At 38.4% G+C, this 22,718-nt stretch overlaps 2 protein-coding genes across 5 annotated transcripts in view; one reads left to right on the forward strand and one right to left on the reverse strand.

Annotated features, from left to right (window-relative positions):
* Positions 1 to 11,977, forward strand: part of IPPK (inositol-pentakisphosphate 2-kinase) — a 30,590-nt gene extending 18,613 nt beyond the window's left edge. For all 3 annotated transcript variants that reach the window (XM_080994206.1, XM_080994207.1, XM_080994208.1), the window contains 5 exons: positions 1,250 to 1,529; positions 3,005 to 3,155; positions 4,865 to 4,967; positions 7,505 to 7,584; positions 8,907 to 11,977. In XM_080994206.1, coding sequence (XP_080850332.1) covers positions 1,250 to 1,529; positions 3,005 to 3,155; positions 4,865 to 4,967; positions 7,505 to 7,584; positions 8,907 to 9,132 — 840 coding nt within the window. In that variant the 3' untranslated portion in view covers positions 9,133 to 11,977. The remainder of the gene's footprint in view (positions 1 to 1,249; positions 1,530 to 3,004; positions 3,156 to 4,864; positions 4,968 to 7,504; positions 7,585 to 8,906) is intronic.
* CENPP (centromere protein P) overlaps positions 11,950 to 22,718 on the reverse strand; it is a 158,362-nt gene continuing 147,593 nt past the window's right edge. For both annotated transcript variants that reach the window (XM_080994247.1, XM_080994248.1), the window contains exons 7-9: positions 15,753 to 15,832; positions 14,673 to 14,764; positions 11,950 to 12,113 (exon numbers count right to left, since the gene is read on the reverse strand). In XM_080994247.1, the coding sequence (XP_080850373.1) occupies positions 11,995 to 12,113; positions 14,673 to 14,764; positions 15,753 to 15,832 (291 nt within the window). In that variant the 3' untranslated portion in view covers positions 11,950 to 11,994. The remainder of the gene's footprint in view (positions 12,114 to 14,672; positions 14,765 to 15,752; positions 15,833 to 22,718) is intronic.

A 22,718-nucleotide genomic window follows, 5' to 3' on the forward strand; every position in this document is an offset into this window, starting at 1 on the left:
ACAGGATCTTTCCTTCCTAGTGGCATTCAGATAAGGTGTGTGGTGAACATAAGGAATTGTTCTATAAAGGAAGTCTTTATCTAGCACTTAATCTCATTATAAACCAAAATAGCAAACTTGACTAGTTGTACACCAGTACATGGCTGTACATACTCTGTGTTTTAAAAGTGCAGAGTCTGCTCCATGAAAAGCTTAATTCTAGAAACTATAAAAGTTCATAAGCAAATGTTTGTGTTTTGCATTACTTGTTCCACTTTAAACTGAAATAGTGAGAATTCTGAAATCTGCACCTGCATGGCACAGTTGTAGATTAATGGCATACATGAGCCCTGTCTCCCTCTGCTGACTGTCTTTAGTTTTTGATGGTACTGTTAGTAATTTGATCTGTTCAGTGGTGAGCCTGTATGTTAGCACAATGATCAAATAATGTTTTGAACAAACCTTGCCTTTATTAATTTGTTAATATGCTTTGTACCGATTTATCAGATAATTCTGAAGAAAGCAAAACGAGAGGAAAAAGACTTGCTTGCTAAATATACATGGCTAAACTAATTCACTGAAGTCAGTGGGTGTCTTTCTATCTAATTTGTTTTTAAGTTGTGTTCTGTGTCAATAACTTTTTTTGTTTATCTTTTTTCCTGTCAGAGGCTAAGCTTCTTCCTCATGACTTATAATTAGTAGTATCCCACTTAGCAGTTGAATAAGCTCCTTGTTTTAACTTAGGTCTGTATTTTGGCCTTCTTCCAGAGAGCTGAGGCTGGAACTATGCTTGGCAGTAGTTCTAGGTCTGAGAAACCAGGTTGCTGCTTAGCTCTTGAAAAAGTGGCAGTGGAGACTGAAATTTGGAAGAGGAAAGCAGCAGCATGGCTTCTTAATCTCTAGCTAAGGTTTGCAGATGTGTTTGCCCCTTCCTTTGCCTGCTGCTTTCCCTTGCCAAATCACACCTTTCTCCTGCCGCACTTCAATCTGGCTACCCAGATTGTTCCCAGACTTGATCTGCTGCTGTACATTTAGTTCACAACCTGACAATATCTCTGTGAGGTAGGAGAAGTGTCCCCTTATGCAAGGTTATTTAGTGTGCTTCACAGCTGAGCAGGAATCAGTCCTTAGCTTCCCACTTTGAAACCTAGTTTTCCAAGCCACAAAAGCACAGGACATACAAGCATGCAGTGTCTGTTACTCCATACATTTTGCTAATATGAAAAAATAAAATTTTAGATGTATGACTTCTTGTTCCTTCCTGTTACAGAATGGTGAGCTAATTTATGGTTGTAAAGATAATGAGGACGCTCTCTCTGATTTGAATGAACTTACTTGCCACCTGAAGCCTTTTTTCTTTCCTTCAAATGGCCTGGTCAATGGAACTCATTGTACACGGACAGTTCTGAAAGAATTAATCCATGTAATAACAATGGCACTACTGAGTAGCACAGATGCCTGCAAAGCAGGTGATATGAAGACAGTTCCCTCCTCACAAGGAAGGAGTTTCTGTGAAGCTAGTGCTTTCAGTAAAGAAATAGCAAGAAATGGTAAGCAATTTCTGAGTTTCATCTGCCCATCTAGAATTCAAATGATAAAATACTGTACAGCAAGATATGCATTGCTGTCAGTGTGGTTGCCACTGGGTTGAACTGTAAGTAATCTCTGTCTAATCTGGGTTTTCTGGCTTCCCAATAATGTACTTAGCTTTTAAATCAGAAAATCTGCTATGCTTCCGACCTTAATACTTGTCAGGAAAGCATACAAGTATGAGTCTAGATGTGCATATGCTTCCCCACTGTGTCTGCATAATATACATAAAAGTATGTGAATCAATCAATTACTTTAGTAATCATTTTTCAGAATGCATTGATAAAATGATTGTCTGCAGTGTAATTTTCAAGTTGTCTATTTGCTGCAAAGCCCCGTGTGTTTCACATGTATATTGCAGAGTTTCCAAGAGATTTTTCAGTGTAGAAAACGCAAAGCTAATTCTGGGCATCCCACTTCTTCAGACTTGTAGAATTTGCATATTTTGTTTCTCTAGGCCTATGCTGTTGCTTTTAGAGCTGTAGTTAATAGAATATTTCAGCAGCTTCTGCACTTCCCGTCCTTGCCACGGACTGCTTGAAAATTGATGAGTCCTGACAGCAGAAGCCCATGCAAGAACTGATGCTTGTGCATTGGGGCTTCCTCCCACTGTGCCTCCCTAAATTATCTCATGAAGGTGTAGGAAAACCTCCAGAACAGCATGTGGTGGGAGATAAGGAGTACTTGCCCTAATGAAACAATCAACATAGTGCAACATTGAAATGTTGAGAAATAAAAGTGGCAATAAAAACACAATTAAAAATCAATATGAATACTGAATGCACTGTACGTGCTGTTCACAATTGCTGCTCCTGCTGTTCTTCATGGCCACACTTGTAGACCACCTGAATGAAGCTTGCAGACCACTGATGGTCTGTGGACCATAGTTTGGGAACCCCCGGAATATGGCATTAAAAATCTACACTGTGTAAAATGTGCCTTTTATACAAAACTTAGATTTGCAAAGATGTGCATGATTAAAAATCAATTAAATCAGTTTGGTGAAATTTTTCTTCTGAATAACTTGAGGGTGGGGGACTGGGTATTTTCAAAATGTGCTAAGATAATATTTCTTCTTAGGATTGACACTCAAATATTGTACAACTTGAGGCCTTGACATTTAAAAATGTATGCCATTTGCAATAGTATTAGCATATCACCATAAATCTTCCCTCAATATTGGGAGCAGTAAAGGACTTATATTTCTCTGTTGTTTTGGAAATGTCCTTTGTAACTAGAGCTGAACATTGAATTACAGTGCCTCATTGTTTCCTTTTTTGAACTGGGGGTACAAATCTGGCTTTTGTTTTGAAATACGTAAATTGGGCATGGTTAATCTCCCCTGCTCCATAACTTTGCTTTTGTTAGTTGTGAGCAGAGAGGTTTGTATATATTTTTTTGTCAAACCAGTTTTGAAAACATGCTTTCCTTTCAGGCAAAAATAAAATGGAGACCTCCGGCTTGCCCAAAGAATGTCTCCTCTACAAAACCCTCCAGGCTCAGATGCTGGATATGCTGGATATTGAGGGTGTATATCCTTTGTACAACAGAGTGGAGCAATACTTGGAAGAGTTTCCCAAAGAGAGGTAAGATTTCATGGCACCAAACAAGTGGAATGGAGTAGAGCTTAGTGAAGCTCACTGAGCAATGTGGAAGATTGTTCTCAAAGGCTCATTAAGGTTTCTTTAAAACTCGGAGGGCCTGTTCAGCTATTCTAGGATTATCTTCACCATGATACTGGGGATTAGGGCTTGCGGGAAGATGCTGCATTTATTTGACCCTTCAGATCTACCAGTTTAAGAAAACAATGATGTCACTCTATGTACAGCTCTGAGTCGTAATATACAGCTTAGCTTAGCGTTTTGAGTAAAGAAGGTGGTCTGTAATATTACAACCTCTGCATAAATCCAGAAGTTATACTGCAGAAATTACCCACAGTTCACTGACCCAAATGCCACACTACCAATATTGTTGGCAATTGCCCTTCTTTCATACCACATTGGATAAAGGACTCCTGTCACAAAATAGCTTTTTTGACAGTTCTTGTTCTTATTTACACAGCTTTTCTTTAACACAGTAATAGTTATTCATTTTCTGTGTTGGGAAAAGAAAGACAGTAATGGGCTGGTTCTTATAAAATGCACACTCCTCCTCTGTTAAGAAGAGGATCTACCAACAATATTGCAGTGTGGCATTTGAGTTAATGACATATGGATTATTTCTGCAGTTCTGGAATATAACATTTGGACTGATGCAGAGGTTGTAATATTCTTTTCTGCCAATATTGCTTTTGGTTTCAAAGAATATAACATATAGCATAGTGTTATATGTGAACCAGGAGTGCTGGTTTAAAACAAACAATGGTATCTGATAAACAAGCCAACTTCAAACTGTGGATGGCGTTTTCAACTAACCATTACTTATTTTAAACCAGGATTCCTGGTTCACACAACACTAAGCTCAGTTTCTTCGAACCTGAAATTAAACTCAGTGGAAGTGGACATTGTTCAGGTTCACCCACACAGCACTACATGCAGGCGTGGGGGAACCTGTCTGCTTCCAGACAACTCCCATTATCCCCTGACCATTGGCCACGTTGGCTTGGGGTGATGGGAGTTGGAAGTTGAACATCATCTGGAGGGCCATAGGTTCCTCACCTCTGGGGACTAAACCAAAATTTAATGTTAAGTGCAAGCCAGTGGATTCTGCTCACATTAGGAATTAAAGAGAGACTTCTGCATTGTTAGAGACTTGCTTTGTTAGGGACTTGCTTCTTTCTAAGTCAGTGTAGACCCAAAAAACAAGAGTGTTGCTAAGTATTTATATACTGAATTTCTTATTTCAAAAAGTACACACAAAGTACACACAAATGGACTGACAAGTTGGTCTGGACTATGAAGAGCATCTTGCAGCAGTACAAAAACACTTTAAAATGGACATGACAGACTAGACAGAACCCTGAACAAAAGCACTTTGCTCTGCAACATTTTTATTTCAGGTTCTATTTCAAAAACAAAAGACTAGAATGTTACTTTGGAGATGCCTTGTTTTTGCAATATTAGTTCCATGGCTCATCTCTTGTGATTTTAGACAAAGGTCACTAGAGGGTGCAACAGCCTCACTTGTTAAAAACACATTTTTTTTGAGCAGCTAGATGTACGGTAAGAAAACAGCAGCGGAAACAAATTTTGTGCAATTGTTTAATGATACACAAATATAGTATAATCGGCAATACAGTTATGTAATTCTAGTTTTTGACCTGTTCTCTAATTGGTTTCCCCCCCTGTTTTTTAAGGAATGTGCTACAGATAGATGGGCCTTATAATGAATCATTCTATGAGAAGCTACTAGATATCTCAACTGAAGATGATGGAACAGTAGCATATGCACTGACAAAGGCAAGGATCCGAAGTTCCTTCTTATTAATTATTAGTAGATGCCATTTTCAGATAATTATTATACTCGCATATGTTCTGAACAGTTGTTGAAGACAGAGAGGCTAGGGCCTAGCATAGCAGAAGATCTACATCTAAGTCCTAATGCCAGCTTCTCTGTTGGGAGGCAGGGGAAGATGGGGTTCCTGCTGCAGGTGACCTCCCTGCCTTCCAGGCCACCTGGTACCAACTACCCTGTGAAGAAGATACAAGGAGAGAGACACCAGATGCCTGCTCCAGATGCACGCATTTTGTTTGGCTTTTTACATATCAATTTGCATTTCATAAAAGTTGTAAGCTGTTCTGAGGACTCCAGTTGAAAAGGAGGGTATACATCTAGTAAATAAATACAATTCTGAACATAAGGGCAATGTAGGAAAGTTGTGATATGCCAGATCAGGCTGTTTGTCCATCTATTCCATTACTGTTTCATCTGACCGGTGGTTTATCTCCACAGTATCAGGCAGGAGTTTTCCCTGTTATCTGCTACCTTATTCCTTTTATTGAAGATGCCAGGAAATGAACCTGCATCTTTCAGTATGCATAGCATGTGGTCTACCACCAAGTTATGATCTTTCTAGACTGAACATAGATTCAGCCTGGTAGTGAGAAGGAACATATCTTTGGAAGCCTCTTTATGAGGCCTCCCTCTCCAGGACTTAGGATGATCCGAGGCAGCAGGTACTTGTGAAATATAGTTCTCCAAGGCATCTGTGCCTTCTGAAGGCCTTCTGATGGGTAAGGTGTAGTGGTAGCGTTCCAGTTACCAGACAATGATTCACTTGCTCAGATAACAGTCCAAACTGGAGGAAAACGTCTGAGACAAATCATGCTTAGTTTATAATACAGATGAGGTAATTACAATTTTTGGTGACACCACTAATTACTATGCAGATTTTGCTAATGGTACCGTATATTAAGACCAGCTTTGCATGGAAGGCATTGCCTTACTTTGAACCAATTTTAAGTAAAGATAAGAAGCCCCCCCCAAGGAATTCTTAATGCACTCCCAATTCAGTTTGTATTAGCAATACAAGTCCTTTGCCTCTGTACACTTGGTCAAAGGGAACAGGAAATGGTTTCTTTCTTTTAGTAAGTAAAATGCTGGTATTAATAGCCACCACCCAATCATTTCACTCTGCATTAGAAGTGGAACAGGGCTTCATCTGACCTTGCCACATATTGGGGCTGATGCGATTGACGCAACCTGAGTGCTTTCTCCCACATTGCCCCTGGAACCAATGAAGCCATCCACCTATGCTTGAATTCTTTATGTGCTTACGTGACTCAGAAGTGATGGATCACAGCATCATTTGTGTGCTATATAAATAGAGACTAACATTCTAATTGGACACTCCTGTGGCAGGAAATGGAAGGCAATTTTGAGCAATCCCCCACACTACCCCTGCTGTCTCTGCACTACCTCTCACATTGTTCCAGGGAATACTCTGACTCTCCAGAGCTTGTTTTCATTCAGCATAGGATGCTGCAGGTGGGAGGAATTTGTGTCCAAAATTGCCCCTTCCCCTTGTGTCAGTGGGAGCCTCCAGTTAGCAAAGTTCGGCCAAAGATAAGTCTGGAGCCAGCACAATGAAACCTAAACATGTTAAAGCTCTAATAAGGCTCCAGGTGTAAGAACTGCTTAATTTTTTTTTTGTTTTATGGCTTGGTTTTATTAGCAGCTTTGAGGGAAAGTGGTGTATTAATGTTGAGAATAAAACTGTCTGCTGAATGTGTTGGCTGATATTTCTCTGCTGGTTACTAGTGTTGTAGGCTCCAACATGTGGCTCAGTAGAACAGAGGTAGGGTTGTAATGTTGTCAATTAATTGGTTACTTGACTACTTGGAGTACAGTGAAATATTCCATGAAGTTGATGTACCTATACCTGTGTGGCCTACCAGTGGCATAATTTGACAACAGCATGAATACAATCTGATTTTTGCTTGATCAAATTCCCAAACATATATAAATGTACAGGATTGTGTAGAGGAACATAAGACCCATTCATGTGGGTAAGGGGCAGCCTCTTGCATCCATGCAGAGTTGGTGTCTGACCAGGGGAAGGCTTGCAAGCATAGGTCTCTCTATATGTATATGTTTCCATGCAGACTGCATGGAAGCTTACACATCGGCTTCATTGGCTTAATGTAGGGGCTAGGGCCAGCAGCATGCCCTGCTTCCTAATAACTACTTCCTTGATTCCTCTTCCTTGATTAATACAAGAAAGGGACTCTCTCATACCCCAGATAATATACGGGTACAATCAACAGTGGCCAGCAGCTGTTTCTGGTATCATATCAACTGGCAAAATTGAAATGGGGGCAGACCCTTGCAGTATTTATCTATGTATACAGGAGGTCAAGATTTATACTCTTGTTTTGCCACACAATACAGACAATAAAGATGTAAGAGGCTGGCTTGCATTTGTGATTGGCTGAGTCACCATTATAATTCTTAAGTAATTGTCTGTTAGATGAGTCCCGTCTTAATTTTGTTGCAGGTTCAGCAGTACAGAGTTGCAATGACAGCAAAGGACTGCTCCATTATGATTGCCCTCTCACCTTGCCAGCAGGATGAATGGTAAGATGATCTAGAATGTTATGCATGCTTCTTGGAGGTTCTCTGTCCACACTCTTCAGAATGATCAGTATACATTGAAGTTAACGCTGCTTTGGTTCAAATTTTATTGTCCATTGATCATAATTTAAGCTCCAAACCCCATTCAACTAAAAGCATGCAAAAGTGATGATGCCTATGACAGCCTTTATTGAAAACCTAGTAATCTATTTTTTAGATTTCTTAATAGTACACATAGCTTGGTCAAGAGGTTCGTGACATATTAGAATGCTTGGGGTGACACCCATATGTACTGGCCGATGGGCACTTCTTCCCTTGAGGGGAACTCCTTCATTTTGCCCCTTGCTCTGTCAGCATTGGCCAGTCATTGATAAATATGTCTGCTACATTCTAACTCACTTTGCAAAGTTCTGAATGTCTCTAGAAAGGCTCTGGTTTTAATTTAAAATATAATTATGGTAGTTACATTGAAATTTATATATATTTTCAGTTAGGGAAACAGTTAAAACATATAAATAGGGGTTCTTCAACTAAACTTTACCAGCATAGCTTCTGCTCCCTGCTCCTATGCCAGTAAGGGAATAATGGTAAAGTCTTTGTCCCATGAGGATGGGAGTCTCATATTGTGGTTAGCAACTGCACAGATGATGCACCTTCCAAGGGACTAGCCATTAATGCTGGTTTCTATCTGCAGTGTCGGGCACATAAATGTATGGAATACTTGACACATTCCTGTACTGGTATGGTAGCACCAGAATGAATGACTTTACTTACCAGGGAATCTTAGAGAAATGCCTCATGGGACCACAGCTGTATTATTTACATATCAGAACAAAATTTGTGTAACAGGACATACTGCTATATTAACTTCTATGCAGATCTTTATTTCTTCAGATTTAAGACCTAAATGTCTTGGTTTAGGGAAATGATTACTAATACTATATATTCTCCCTGTGTTATAACTGATGCAATATAATCTGGTGAAAATGGTGACTTAAATTTAAGTAAGCAGATTGCTAACATCTCAGTGCAGTTCATTTTTATGGCAATGTTGGTGGTATAACAATTTAGGGATGCTTGGCATAAACTGAGGTGGAAAATGATCAACATGATCAACTAAATTTTCATTCCACCACATTTTGGACTGGAAAAGCTGTATCTTATTTAAGACCACAGCTACTTCAAAAATGCAGCATCAGCTGAAGCTGGTCATGATTAGGTAATGGGTAAACTTTTTCATGTGTAGAAGATTTTTAAAAGTCTATTAATGTCATAATTTTTTCTTGGGGCAAGAAGTAACTTTTCTTTTTAAATTCAAACTACAGTGCAGTGCAGAGGCCACTGGTTTTAACTTCTAAATCAAGATTCACCTTTTCCGTCTCCGTCTTGGACCTAGACCTTAAGCCATATGAAAGCATTCACCATCAGTACAAACTTGATAGGAAGATAGTAAACTTCTATTTGAAGAACACACAGGCCAAAGACGACTCGGTGATGTCAAATCTCTTGAAAGAAAATGAAGACTGCACACTACTTCTCCATAAAATGTAACTGGCTAAATATTTATCAAACACAGAATGGGAATAATTAAGTTATGTTGGTTTTCTATTATTTTCAGTTGTGCTTTAAATTTATCTGCCTTTCAGAAACACAGAATACCACTCAGACTACCTTGAAGGAATGTATTTATGGTAAAAGAGTTAGACAGACATATGCACCCTACAGACCCTTAGTAAACTGGTTGCTGGGAAAGTAGTTAAGTTTGAATCAAATGACTACTGTATGAAGCAGAGAAGTGAGTATCTTGAATTTAATTCTTCAATGCAGGGAACCAGTGTTCCTATGAGGTTTGCAGATGAAACTTTGCAAACAATAGTATGTGAACTGCTGAATAGCACTTGCTCAAATTAATTGTAAAAGTGAACCAGCTCCTATTTAAAGTAGTTATTAAGCTGGAGAGTGGATATATGGTGCTGCCTAGGTTTTCAGCTTGAATCTTAATATTTTTTAGTCTTGTGACAAAATATGAGTTTGGTTGTTTCCAAAAATGGTATTGTAGTGGCCATTCTAAAAAAGCGATTGGAATACATGCGAGTAAACTTACAAAACAAAGGAAACTTAATGGTATAGAGAAAAACAGCCTTATCAAACTAAACCAGCTCATCCTTACTCAAATAGGTGTTGCTTTTAAAAGTTCACTAGAACGATTTAATTATGAAGCTCTTTCAAATGGTCCAGTGTTAACACAATTACATTCAATTGTCCCCCCGCCCCCCGATATTTTTAACTCCATGTAAAATAACTATACATGTGCCTCATTTATATACAGAAACCCTCCAGTAAAGCAAGCCATCCTGTGTTTTGCTGCTGTGGGAAGCATTTGTGAAGTTAAAGAGTGGCTTTATTATCCCTGCCCATGAGTAATAAGTTTTGTACTTAATATTTTGTTGATTTCCCCCTTCTACATTAAACACCTGCAACTCTCCCAGAGCTGGGTAAAATAAAGTCATTGCTAATTGAGATGTTCCTCAAAGTGAACTCTATGAATTTGAAACTTACCTCACATTAGTTATTAGTTAGCAAGGAGCATTTTCTCTAGAAGTGCCTGTGCATGATTATTACTGTCTCTTACCCTATCTTGCATACAGATAATAGGATATATGCCTCAGGTTTGGCAGGCTGCAGGGCTCATCTGCTCAGACTCTTTTCCCACTGTGCTGTGCAATGGCAATAGGCTTCTCTTATTGTATAGGAATATTACTGTTCTTATTCTGGCTGCGTGACTTGAGCCTCTGAATTCAAAATGCTGGAAAGGCAAGTCATGTCATGGGCTTTTTGTAGAACAGGAGAAACTTTCATAGGGGTTGCCAGGGGGCAAGATACTTGAAGTGGGTGAAGGCTATCTGTGAGAAACCCAGATTTTAAGCTGCTTTAGCCATTCAAAAATTAGTATCGATATTCAACTGTAGGCATTTATGTTCTAACTGACATTTTGTGTGTGTCATCAGTGATCCAGTTTATTCATTGTCTTTAAGGTACAGTATCTATCCCTAAAAATCTAAAAGAATACTCTTGCCATTACCAATTAAGCTGCTACAGTTAACATTAAATATAATGGTAACATTTCAAAACTTGTATAATTTGAATACTTGTTCTCATCTTACACAGAACATAATTTTGTTAGTGTCTCTATTCATTCCCATTACTTCTAAAAACTGTCTTGTGATAGCTGTACAGCTTAATTATAAGATGTGGTTATATAGTTACAGACCTCAATTCACAGGATGTCAAGGAACCCAACTGCAGGTTAAGGCATTTATCTAGAATAAGACTTATAACTAGGTTGAAGTTAGTAAACTGCTATGCCTAATGGTTGGTTACAATCAGTACTTAAATTTGTTAGCTGACTGAAGTGTCAGGTAATATCTTATATCAGGTTTCCTCTTGGTATGTAAAGGTTCTGCAAGGAAGACTGTCATTCCCATATTCCTGAAGCAATAAGCAAAACAAGGCAATGGCACAAATAGATGTGCAGCAATGCTTATTTGATTTTGCATATTCTGGTCAGAACTAACTGATCAGAAGTAGGTAAAATTCTACATTTATAATCTAGGGCCAGGGAGTCAAGTGAGTTAAATTGCTGTTTAAGGGGTTTGCTTGAGGACTAGGTTTCCACCTTTTGAAAACAGCTACAAAGCTTGCTTTTATGCAAATACTGTTGCGGCACTCAAAAAGAGCAGGGAGACCTTTGAAATGGTTGTGCTACTTAACTTGGAAAGCAAAAAAACAGCAAGTACATGGGATAAGTTGTATGTGGGTCAATGATCTTGACCTTGCTATTTTCATTATAAGCAATCCTGGGACTAAAAATAAATAGGTTACATTTTGTAAATTGTAGCTATGCCTTCTGATCCATTGTAAATTAAAATTTCACAATTCTATTTTATGAAAGGTTTGATAAACCTGGTTTTGCCTTTAATCACTGATTGAGGAAAGAAGCAGTTGCGAATACTGAGTGAAGTTTTTTGCATCTTGAAACTTCCTTTCATTTAACTTTTCAGTGTCATTTCTAATCTAAGAATCTGTTACATATACAGCTGTGAACAGAAACTGTCACTTTTTATAAACTTGAGTTTACCAGGTCGATCTGAAGAGGTTCTAGGAAATGCTATTGAAGGGGGGGGGGGGGGAGAAACCACTTCAATTCAGAAAGTTAACTTTTTAAAAATAAAATTCACTTATCTATTTGGCATTTTGTATTTAAAATGGCTGTATTTATTTGTCATGATGATTTATATATATATGTGCCATAATTGTACAGATAGCATGTTTTATGGGTTTGATTTCTAAATGAAAAATAACTTAATGTTTATATTCAATAAACTATAGATGCATATTTTATTGTTCTGGTATTCATTTATCATTGCAAAGTGACTTGATCAGTGTTTCAATGCATGCTTGTATTCCAAGCACATGTAGTAGACTTCTGAAGCAGTACGGAGCATCTGATGCAAACTTGTTAGCTTCCACCACTGTAAGAGGGAAAAAAATGGAGTTAACAATTCACTTTAAATACTAATAATGACTTGAAATGGTCTAGCACTGCAATTTTGAATGAGGTCCAGAATTTATGCATTCATCTGTATTTAGGAAGAAAATACTTTTTTACATTAGCAGTATACAACCCATTTCTACCTCTGTGTCATTAGGATTTGTACTGTTTCTCAGGTGTGGATAAGCTAAGCCTGGCTATGTACTTTTAGTTGCCTACTGGATTACCTATAAGGGGCGGTAGATGGTGGGAGTGCATTCCTGTTATTTCCCTAGAAGTCTGAAGTTTTTGATTATGCTGGTTATGCTACCCTTTGCAAACTGGGAGATGGGCTTGGAAGGATATTTTGGTTTGGTGGCTTGGATACTTTCTTGAAGGGAGGCTCCCTAAAGAAAGGGGGGGGGGACACTAGAACTATCAGTTCTACCCCAACTGCATAGGCCTATAGGTACACTAAATATATATAGTCTGCTCTCAACATCTAGCATGTCTATCACGGTACATATCTTTGTCCTATTCTAAGCTTTGGTAGTTTTAAAGACACTTTGCCTCCACACTCAAGAATGTGGCTTGAGTGTAAGATAATAAATAGATGAACTAGGTATGCCATACGAAGTTGCATAGCAGCCTCACAGGGTGAATCAATCCCTGGCTTCTGTATATTACCCCAGGATGGTTTAAATTTTAATTTCCTGATAATGATTTTCAGCGTAAAGTTTGCAGTCCAAAATCGATGTAGGGGGCATCTAACGGATAACTAATAGGATGCATGCCATATCATAATTATCTAATTATAACTTGCCAACTGTTGCAAACATTTAATATTTATAATTTGTATTGCCTCTGTGGCTTTGCCAAACTGCCTAAGGAGCAACACTGCCAGAATTTTCACAGAAGAAAAAGGAAAATGAGGTGTTGAAGACAGGAAATCTTGGGCATCTGGCTAAAGAAAATGGTAGTGGCTGAAAATCAGTGGCAGGTCTAAAGAAATTGAGTGGAGAAAAGATGATCTCCCTGTCCCCCCCACTTCTTTTCCATCATTTCCTCACTCCAATGGGGATGAATGAAACCCATCCCCCCACTGATCTACATGGGCTGTGGGTGCGTGTTCTTGCTTTAGGGTCTGACTCCACCCACAGCTAAAATGCAGCCCCCAAGAGCTATCCAGCCTGAAAAGGGGTCATAACTTGGTTAGATGCTTGAACGGGCTGCTGCTTAAAACAAGCAAAATTAGGTCAGTTACTTTTTTATAAAAATAATAAATGTAAAATGGAAATTGCAAATATTAATAGCCAAGTTGTAATAAGGGGCAACCATAAACTCTTGAAATGTGTGTTCATTATTTGCCGTCTCTGAAATTTCTTGTCAGATTGGCTAGCCTCTGTGTCACAGAGATTCCACTCCTTCAATACAGGAGATTTATAATTAATATTTTTGCTCTTCTGGATAAATGCCAAACAAACTTGATGTTTAGTTCACACTACTCAATACCAATATTCAAGCATTTCTACATTTGGGGACAATTCAAACAAAATATGGAGAAAATCAGCTATTGGTTGAAAGTAATTAAACCCTGTAGGTCTTGAATTTCTGTTTATGTAGGAAGTTTGGCAAGATGAAGAGAGCCTATACTGAGTGAATTGAAAACTTGCAACCCAGTATCTCTCCCCCCCCCCCATTAGTTGTAAGTTGATAGGTAATGAATGGGACAATTATCCTTTACAATTCTTTACTAAAAATCAGACTTTCAAAAGGGGTTTCAGGTCCCCAGCCTTACATTCTCAGTTGAAAATACTGAAACTGAGAGAAGTAAACTGGTTATTTGGTGGCTTAAAGAATTTCCTTCTTGGACTACCTCCCTAAACTGTGTAGTATTATAGTGGATCCAGTGGAGATTACTCCCCTTAAACAAGAAAGTCACAAATGAAGCAGTAGTCAAGGCTTCATGCGTACTACTATCACAGCTGTATTTTGATCTGATAGCCTACAGGGAATAACAAGGGCCAAGAAGCGGGAGGAAAGTAGCTGAACATCACATACCAACTGAACTAGCCAGCAAAGTCTTTGTAGGCATTTAATAAACAGATGCGGATTTTGTTGAACTACATATTATATGCAAGTGTGACATACTAAACCCATTGGGGGCTTCATTAAACTAAACTGATTATCTCAGCAAGCTGCAGCTTGGGGCAGAGAAGCAGGAAGGGTGTGTGTGTGTGTGTGTGTGTGTGTGTGTGTGTGTGTGTTTGTGTGTTTGTGTGTGTGTCTCCAATATGCTTTTTCTTTGCAGAGAAAAGGCTAAATAAGTTGCTTTCTATTTAAAACAAAGCGAACGAGGACTTTATTCTTGTTATTAATATGTATTGTGTAGTTTGTCTTTAAGTGCTGCCAAAAGAATACTGTTATCAAGACAATGAATGTTTTGCAGGATGTACTTTCAGGAATGCAAAGCAAGAAGACTTTCAGAGAGAGAATGAAGCTGGAATTAAATGGTTGGAACAAGGAAAGAAATACTTTATACAGTACTGTGTAGGCATACCTGACATTGGTATTTTGTGGAGGAGATCCAAGACTGGTGTAACTTTTCCTTCTTCATCTACATATATCTTCCAAACAATCATTAACTCAAGTCTATAAAAGGCAAATGATATTAAATGTCAGAGCTTCAGAGGTCAAATTCTGTATTGCAAAAAACTCTGCAGTTAGCAAATACACACTACTAGGCGTATGTATACCTGCTGCTGCAGAATTTCTGATGCTAAGGAAGAATGTTATTTTGCTCTTAAGTCTTTTTCAGCCTTTTCTCTTCGGGCTGCTGCTTTCAGAGGCAGGAAAACTCTACAGTTACCCCTTCAAGAGACGTGCCTGGTACCAACTGTGTAGTTGCTAAACACACTTTTGTACACCAGGACTACCACCTCAGCCATATCCTGCTAAGGCACATTAATGCTGGGCAAGGTCAGTTGCAATGAAAGCAATTTCCTGTTCCAAGACTTATCTACCTATTGCAATTTATTCATGTAAAGGAAGGTTGGCTCATAGGAGAAGTGCAATATGGAATATGGAAGGGCACTTACAATGACTTGAGTTGTCAAACAAAATAATGAAGGGTGCGTACTTTCTGGTACTGGACTTTTATCATGGCCTTGAGGCCTTTATAAGAAATGCTAGAAATTGTAAATCTACTTTGAGGATTTCAACATCTTTTTAGCGAAGACTATGAACCAAATCATTAATTTACTTTCAAATGTTGAAGCAGGTAAAGTTATGAAACTCACCTTATTCTGCATTTTGAAGAAATGCATTTTGCAGATTCTAAAGAGATTTTATTTTGAGAAATTTTCCCTGCTAAAATATGTGTTCCTGCTCAATCAATAATATTTCTATTGCCATCAATTTCAAATACAGCAAATTGTGTCATCATGTTTCAATACTGTGAACCTTTGAAAAACTACCACCACTTTTCCATTATGTCAGTTTCTATGCAGTTGCTGCCTTGGCCTCCTTTGGAAGGAAGGAAAGGCTGTAAACAGAATAAATAAATAAATTCCACTTATAATTTATAACTATGACCATTCATCAACAACTTTCATTAATGTGTATCATAAAGCTTCCTTACCCAGGAAGGTTAGCACTTCTTAAGATCATGTAATCTCCAGATGATCCTTCGGGAAGTACTACAACATCAGGATACTTATTCTATTAAATGTAAAAAAAGACAATACTATAGCCAGTCTGTAAAGATATTAATAGGTACAATCCTACTGATAAGCCAAATATTAGTTATAGCCTGTCTGCCCCCCCTCCCCCCGGAAGTATACATGAGTTGAGAGTCAATATGAAGTAATATTGAGTAGACTCTGGACACTGATGATGATCCAACAATTGTGATTTTCAGGTAATTATTATACTTGCATATGTTCTGAAAAATTGCTGAAGACAGAGAGGCTAGGGCCTAGCATAGCAGAAGATCTACATCTAAGTCCTAATGCCAGCTTCTCTGTTGGGAGGCAGGGGAAGATGGGGTTCCTGCTGCAGGCGGCCTCCCTGCCTTCCAGGCCACCTATTACTAACTGCCCTGTGAGAAGATACAAGGAGGAGACAGACACCAGATGCCTGCTCCAGACGCACTCATTTTGTTTGGCTTTTTACATATCAATTTGCATTTCATAAAAGTTGTAAGCTGTTCTGAGGACTCCAGTTGAAAAGGAGTTATTTACATCTAGTAAATAAATACAATTCTGAACATAAGTGCAATGTAGGAAAGTTGTGATAAGCCAGCTTAGACTGCTTGTCCATCTATTCCATTACTGTTTCATCTGACCGGTGGTTTATCTCCACAGTATCAGGCAGGAGTCTTCCCTGTTATCTGCTTCCTTATTCCTTTTATTGAAGATGCCAGGGATTGAATCTGCGCCTTTCAGTATGCATAGCATGTGGTCTACCACCAAGTTATGATCTTTCTAGAGTGAACATAGATTCAGCCTGGTAGTGAGAAGGAACATCTTTTTGGAAGCCTCTTTATGAGGCCTCCCTCTCCAGGACTTAGGATGAACCGAGGCAGCAGGTATTTGTGAAATGTAGTTCCCCAAGGCATCTGTGCCCATGGTTTGAACTAGAATTCCAAGGCCTTCTGATGGGTAAGGTGTAGTGTGCACGGATGATGATACAACAATTGTGATTGCACAAAAGACCACTTGAAGAAAAATTCTTATGGGTTGGACATAATGAGACAAGGTGATTTTTTGCCAGTGCCTCATGCAACCCTCTGGTATGGCCTCCCCACAACCCTCTGTAGCAGGTTTTAGTTGGGCATTGGGGGCTGTAGGGAAATTGGCAAATATGGCCTCCCCACTTTTCCTCCAACAGAGTTGTTCAGTTAGTGGATTTCCACTCTCACCAAGTCTGGATTTAACAATATAAAAACAACTATCTGACTTTAAGATAGGGCTAAAGGCAGCCCTGTTTAGGGAAGTTTTTAATGTTTGATGTTGTCGCTTTTTTATTAATATTCTGTTGGGAGCCGCCCAGAGTGGGTGGGGTATGTATGTATGTATGTATGTATGTATAAATAAATATTACCATACACCCACATTCACTGGAAAAAAGTCCAAGTACAGCAGACTGTTTCTGCTATGATAAAAAAACCCTTTCCATTATTCTTTATTTTGTGTCCAAGTAAGAGGAAGCAAATACTTCTACAGGGAACTTTATATGAGTGTCATGAAATGAATTCTCATATAATTACTTGTGTGTGTATTAGATCACTTTCAGTTTACCATGCTTGCAGAGAGCTTTGAATTGCATCCTTTTTTTTACACTGTACAGTACTTGGATTTATATCCTGATCATATAAACAAATATAAACAAACAAACTGAAGTGATCACTGGAGTTATTATTCCTGAGTAACTGCTGCATTAATAAGCATGATCTAAGCTGAAGATCCTCAAATTGCTATGATGTGTTTACAAAAAAACCAACCCACATTACAAACAAACAAACAAACAAACAAACAAACAAACAAACAAACAAACCACTTTCTTCCTGCTTGATATTTGGCTGGTTTACAGAGTAAGAAATCTTGTGAAATGTGAAAAGAAACTAGTTTAAATTAGTTTACACAGATCAAAGCAGGAAGAGAATAAATGGTAGTGATAAAGGGTCAGGATGTTTCTTTGAAGTGCACTGGAGACAAATCATTTTGCAAGATCCTATCTACATCTGGCAAACAGAAATGGCTACCACATGCTCCCTTTTATTGTTGCTTGGGAATACAATACATTAAACTGCGATCTCAGTGTAATGTGCGGACCTTGCTGCTGGAATCCATATGAACAAGAAAAACAAAAGATGTTGCACTGAACTGAGTAGTGACAAGAGATTTATTACAAAAAAGGCAGATAATTAGTATGGTATTTTACTACAGTGAGAAAAGCATGGAAGATTATGATGCAAAATTATGATGCTCAGTACCTAGGCCCAGGGAAGTCCACCCTTCCCTCTTCCCAATAAAACACAGCAAACTGCAGTATGCATATGATTTTGTGACATATTCAAATTGTGGTTACCTAAGTCAGCAGATTTGGGTCATGATCTAGAGGTGTTTATGTACTGGACTTTTCCAGTACATGAGGAGTTTCCTCCTCGGCAGAGTCTTCTATAGAACCCCCAGTGTTTGGAATTTGCTTACAGAAACTTCCACTGACAACACAGACTATTTTTGCAAAGGCTGTAGGCAAATAAAATGCTAGACTTCCTCAAACAATGAATATAAAAAGAAGGGTTTTCTCAAATGTTTTCCAACCTTAACTTGAATGGTCAGCAACTGAGCTGGCAAAGGAAGGTGAAGGGCAGACAAAGAAAGGGAACCCACAACAACCCACAATGGTTTTCTCATGGTTATTTTCAGAAATCTTATTCCAGTACGGAACAAATTGGATGGTTAAAGAAAAGAACAAAGATCGAAGGAAAGAAGGATAGCATTTTTCTTTGGCTGGTATCTCAGCTGAGGGCCTGTAGTCAACCACTGAATAAGTCTTGCTGCATCAAGTCCTGCTGGACCAAGCTGTTTTTTATCTTGTATTTTATTTTGTGAACTTCCCTGAGATCTTTTGATGAAGGGCTGTATATTTTTCCCCTTCAGACCTTGTTTCCTTCCTGTGCCCCCCCCATGCTATCTGAGGTTCTACCGCCCTAACAAAAGCCTGCCCCCTAACAAAAATCCTGGCCACGCCCATGCCCCCTCCTAGTCCTACCGGTAGAAAGGTAGCTATTTAAATGTTTTCTTTGTAAATTATGACTGGTAGCCACTGGTAGCCTTATCCTCCATGAATTTGCCTAAATCTCTTTTAAAGCCATTCAGGTTGATGTAAATCATAACATATTTAAGAATGAATTCCACAGTAACAGTGCACTGTATTTCCTGTTATCTGTCCTGAAACTTCCAACGTACAGCTTCACTGGATGACCTCAGCTTCTGCTATCATGAGAGACTGAAAACTTCTATGTACTTTTTCACAGCATTCCTTATTGTCTGTTCTCATTTCTTTTGTCAAAGTTTGTATTTCTTTTTATTCCCTACATTTAGACAAAACTTCTATTTTTCAAAGGAAGCCTTATTGTGCCCAGATAGTTCCCTTTACTCTTTGTGGCCCTGGTCTGCAGCATACATTCTAGCTGAGTAGAGTATCTAGCAAGAATTACAGAGAAATTTGACCTGCTTCACTTTCCCTTTCAGCTTCCTTTTTACCAATCCTGTCATTTTTGGGAAGCTTCCTTTTCTGAACTCAGAAGTTACTGGACTTCCTTGGCAATTTCCCCACATAAATATGTGTTGAACTTGATAGCACTGGGGTCATTATTAGTTTAATAGCACTTACATCTCACACCAAGTCCTGGGCATAAGCCATAAATAACTAAAAACCTAGCTACAGCTTTCAGACATTGGTTACTTTGGATGATTTTTGCAACTTCAACTTCCTTGACATGTTCCTAAGACAAAGGAAATGGATTCCCCAACAAAAAGTTCTAGAATATTCACAGGACCTTTTTCAACAGAGACAGAGATTCACATGTTGACAACCTCCATTCTTAGAAGTCCTGGATAAAAAAATATGATTGTGTTAGGATTTCCTCACAGGAATGGAAAAACTTTCATATCCAAGGTGAAAAGCAATCACTCATCTTTTAATGTTTCTACACCTTTGGGAGATAACAAAGAAATATCTGTAGTCCACATTTGATGAAACAGAATTGAAGATTTCCAATAAGACACATGTTTCAGTTTAGCACACAGACAAACCCAGCTGTGGTATGCATATTTGTTCCAAACAACTTTTGAAACTGTCAGTTTTGAGAGAGAGCCTGCCCTTTTAAGGTCTGCATAGAAGGGAGACTTCTATGATGTCCATCTTTATCCATCACTGCAAGTTGATGGCAAGACCTGTACCTAGTGAAGTTCTCCTGTCAGCATAGAAAATGTGATTCTGAAAGAAGACATATCAGTCATTGCAACACTGTAGTTGGAAAAGCCACCCCTAGATGCTTTTAGGTCTCGGCCTGGACAACCTACCCAGAGCTTGTTCCAGATCTCATGTAACTGTCCTCAATTTTTTGTTCCCTTTCAGAATATGCCATACAGTCTGCAGAAGCTGCATATTGATGTGACACCTATCTCTTCTCACCTACCTTCCACTAGCTGCTGTCGAGACAATAATACTATTGAGCAACAACTAATTTAACTTATTGCTAATTTAACTTATTAGGCTCTGGCTCTTAAACTCCTGGATGCTCTAGGAACACCTAGCTATAAAAATAATGTTCTAAACATTTTGCTAGTGCCGGGAGAAAGCATTTTCAGGTGGTGTATATTATTTTCTCACTCACCCAAACTGAAAGCCTAAAACTGATATCCAGTAATTAGAGCACACTGCTTATAAGCTTGATGTGGGACATGTGGTTGGGTGTCCTTCCTCTTATATAGACTGCTGAAAGCAAATAGCTGAGTAGTAACTTATCATGGTGTACACACAAGGGATATCTGGTAAGTGTGTACTCTTCTGGAAAGTGGCGACTCATCTCTTGTCAGGAGAATACAGATGACTGGTGGTCACATACAGTGTGGTCAATTATCATTTGGTAAATGATCACCTATATTCACCCCCCTCTGCAGATGCAGAACAACCAGAAGAAGGGCGATGGAGAAGAATCATCAACAGAGACTGCTTTCCAAAGTTAGACTCAGCTGTCATATGTGTGAAGGCATGCAGGCCTCTGTTGAACAACTCCACTTAGGTAGATGAGAACACTTTCCTAATCCCTTTCAATCGCATTGATCTTACAGTGGATTGGACTTTGCTTAAAACAGAGGTGGTTAACCTTTGGCTTGCCAGATGTTGCTGGGCTGCAGCCCATGCTGGCTGGGGCTGATGGGAGTTTGAGTCTAGTAACAGCTGGATGGCCAAGATTAGCCACCCCTAAATTAAAGGGTAATTTTCCATCCAATAAATCTGTGACCTAACTAAATAAAGGAGAAATGGGAAGCTAAACTTTAAAAACAACACTGTGAATGCTTCCCAATCCATGAAAAATATGTTTCTCTAGTTTCAGTGCCAATTGTATTACAGTTTCAAGGACTTTTTAAAGGGTAGGCAACTGATTCATTCTACAACTCAGCTGGGTTAAAAAAAGTGCATGTCAGACACCTCAGAATGTACACCGTTTTTGTTATTGGAGTAGATGAGGAAATGGAAAGTATTTTTGGTTGAACCAAACACTTCACTTCATTTGAAAATCCATTATTTTTCCAGGATCTGGTTATACTTTGTAGCAAGTTAAGAGTTTAAATGGATGTTCCTGGGATTTTAGAAACATTAAGTAACTGCCCTGTCTGGAATTGTTTTCCAAGTCTCACAAGCACTGTCAGCTACAACAGATGCCAAAACCAAACTGACTGAGTAAGAACTTTAGTTTGTACTTACTAGTTGATTTTTTATTTTTTATTACCTTTGTGCCTCTCCCACTCCCAACATAAAAGTTGTGTAAAATGTAGAATCTATTGAGTTGGAGATTTTTGCATAATTGTAACATAATCCCAGGGTATATTCTGGAGGCACACGAAGCCACCATCTTGCTGAAGATGAGCAAGCAAGATAGAAAAGCACCTGGAATTTACGTGTATACTTTGGGTCCTTGGTGATGTGATTGGCAAATCACATCACATTGGGTTCCTTGACAGAAGAAAGGCCAGATAAAAATGTAGTAATTTTTTTGGAAGTATACTTATATCATAATTTTTTTACACCAGGTTTATATCCACCCAACTCTTTGCTGGATTATAGTCAATATCTATGGAAAGTTGTATCTCACATTCTTTTCAGCACAGAAAATCTCATCAGAAAGTGGATGGAACAGCAAAGTGATAGTACAAAAGGACTTCTTAATTCCTATAGTGCTATGGTCTGAAAAAGTTAAAGATCCATTAATCGCTTTTTCAGGTCACACCCCTTCACCACAATTTAGCATTTTGTAATGGGAATGCTGTGTGATTATTTGCAGTCCATGTGCTATTGCTGTCATCATGACATTTTAGAATCAAATAAAAGCAATCTGAAATTTGACTACTTAAGCTCTGTACCACAAATTTAAATTTAACATGTCGCAACAAATGTAGCTACTGAAACAGCAATACAAAACAAGAAAGAAACAGCACACATACGGTTTGTGTGACTTATACTGGAAAAAGTGATGGATTAAGACTTAAACCTCAAGGACTTTTAAATTAAAATCATCTGAACAAAGAATGTAAATTAAAAAAACATGAATGTTATAGCTTAAATACAATTACATAGTCAGCAGTTTTTCATAGAGCAGACTAGAGGATTGTTTAGTATACAGCACATGGAAAATATTAAATGTAGACACCACCACCATCGAGAATTTTATAAGCTACACAAAGTAACACACATTTACAGACACAATTCCTTTAATTTCCAAGGGGAAGCTGTGTTAGTTTGTTGGAAAAACAACAATAAGTCTTTTGGCACCTTAAAGATTAACCAAATAATTTAATATGACATAAACTTT

This window comes from Podarcis pityusensis (assembly GCF_964106645.2).
Source record: "Podarcis pityusensis genome assembly, chromosome: 2".
NCBI lineage: Eukaryota > Metazoa > Chordata > Lepidosauria > Squamata > Lacertidae > Podarcis > Podarcis pityusensis.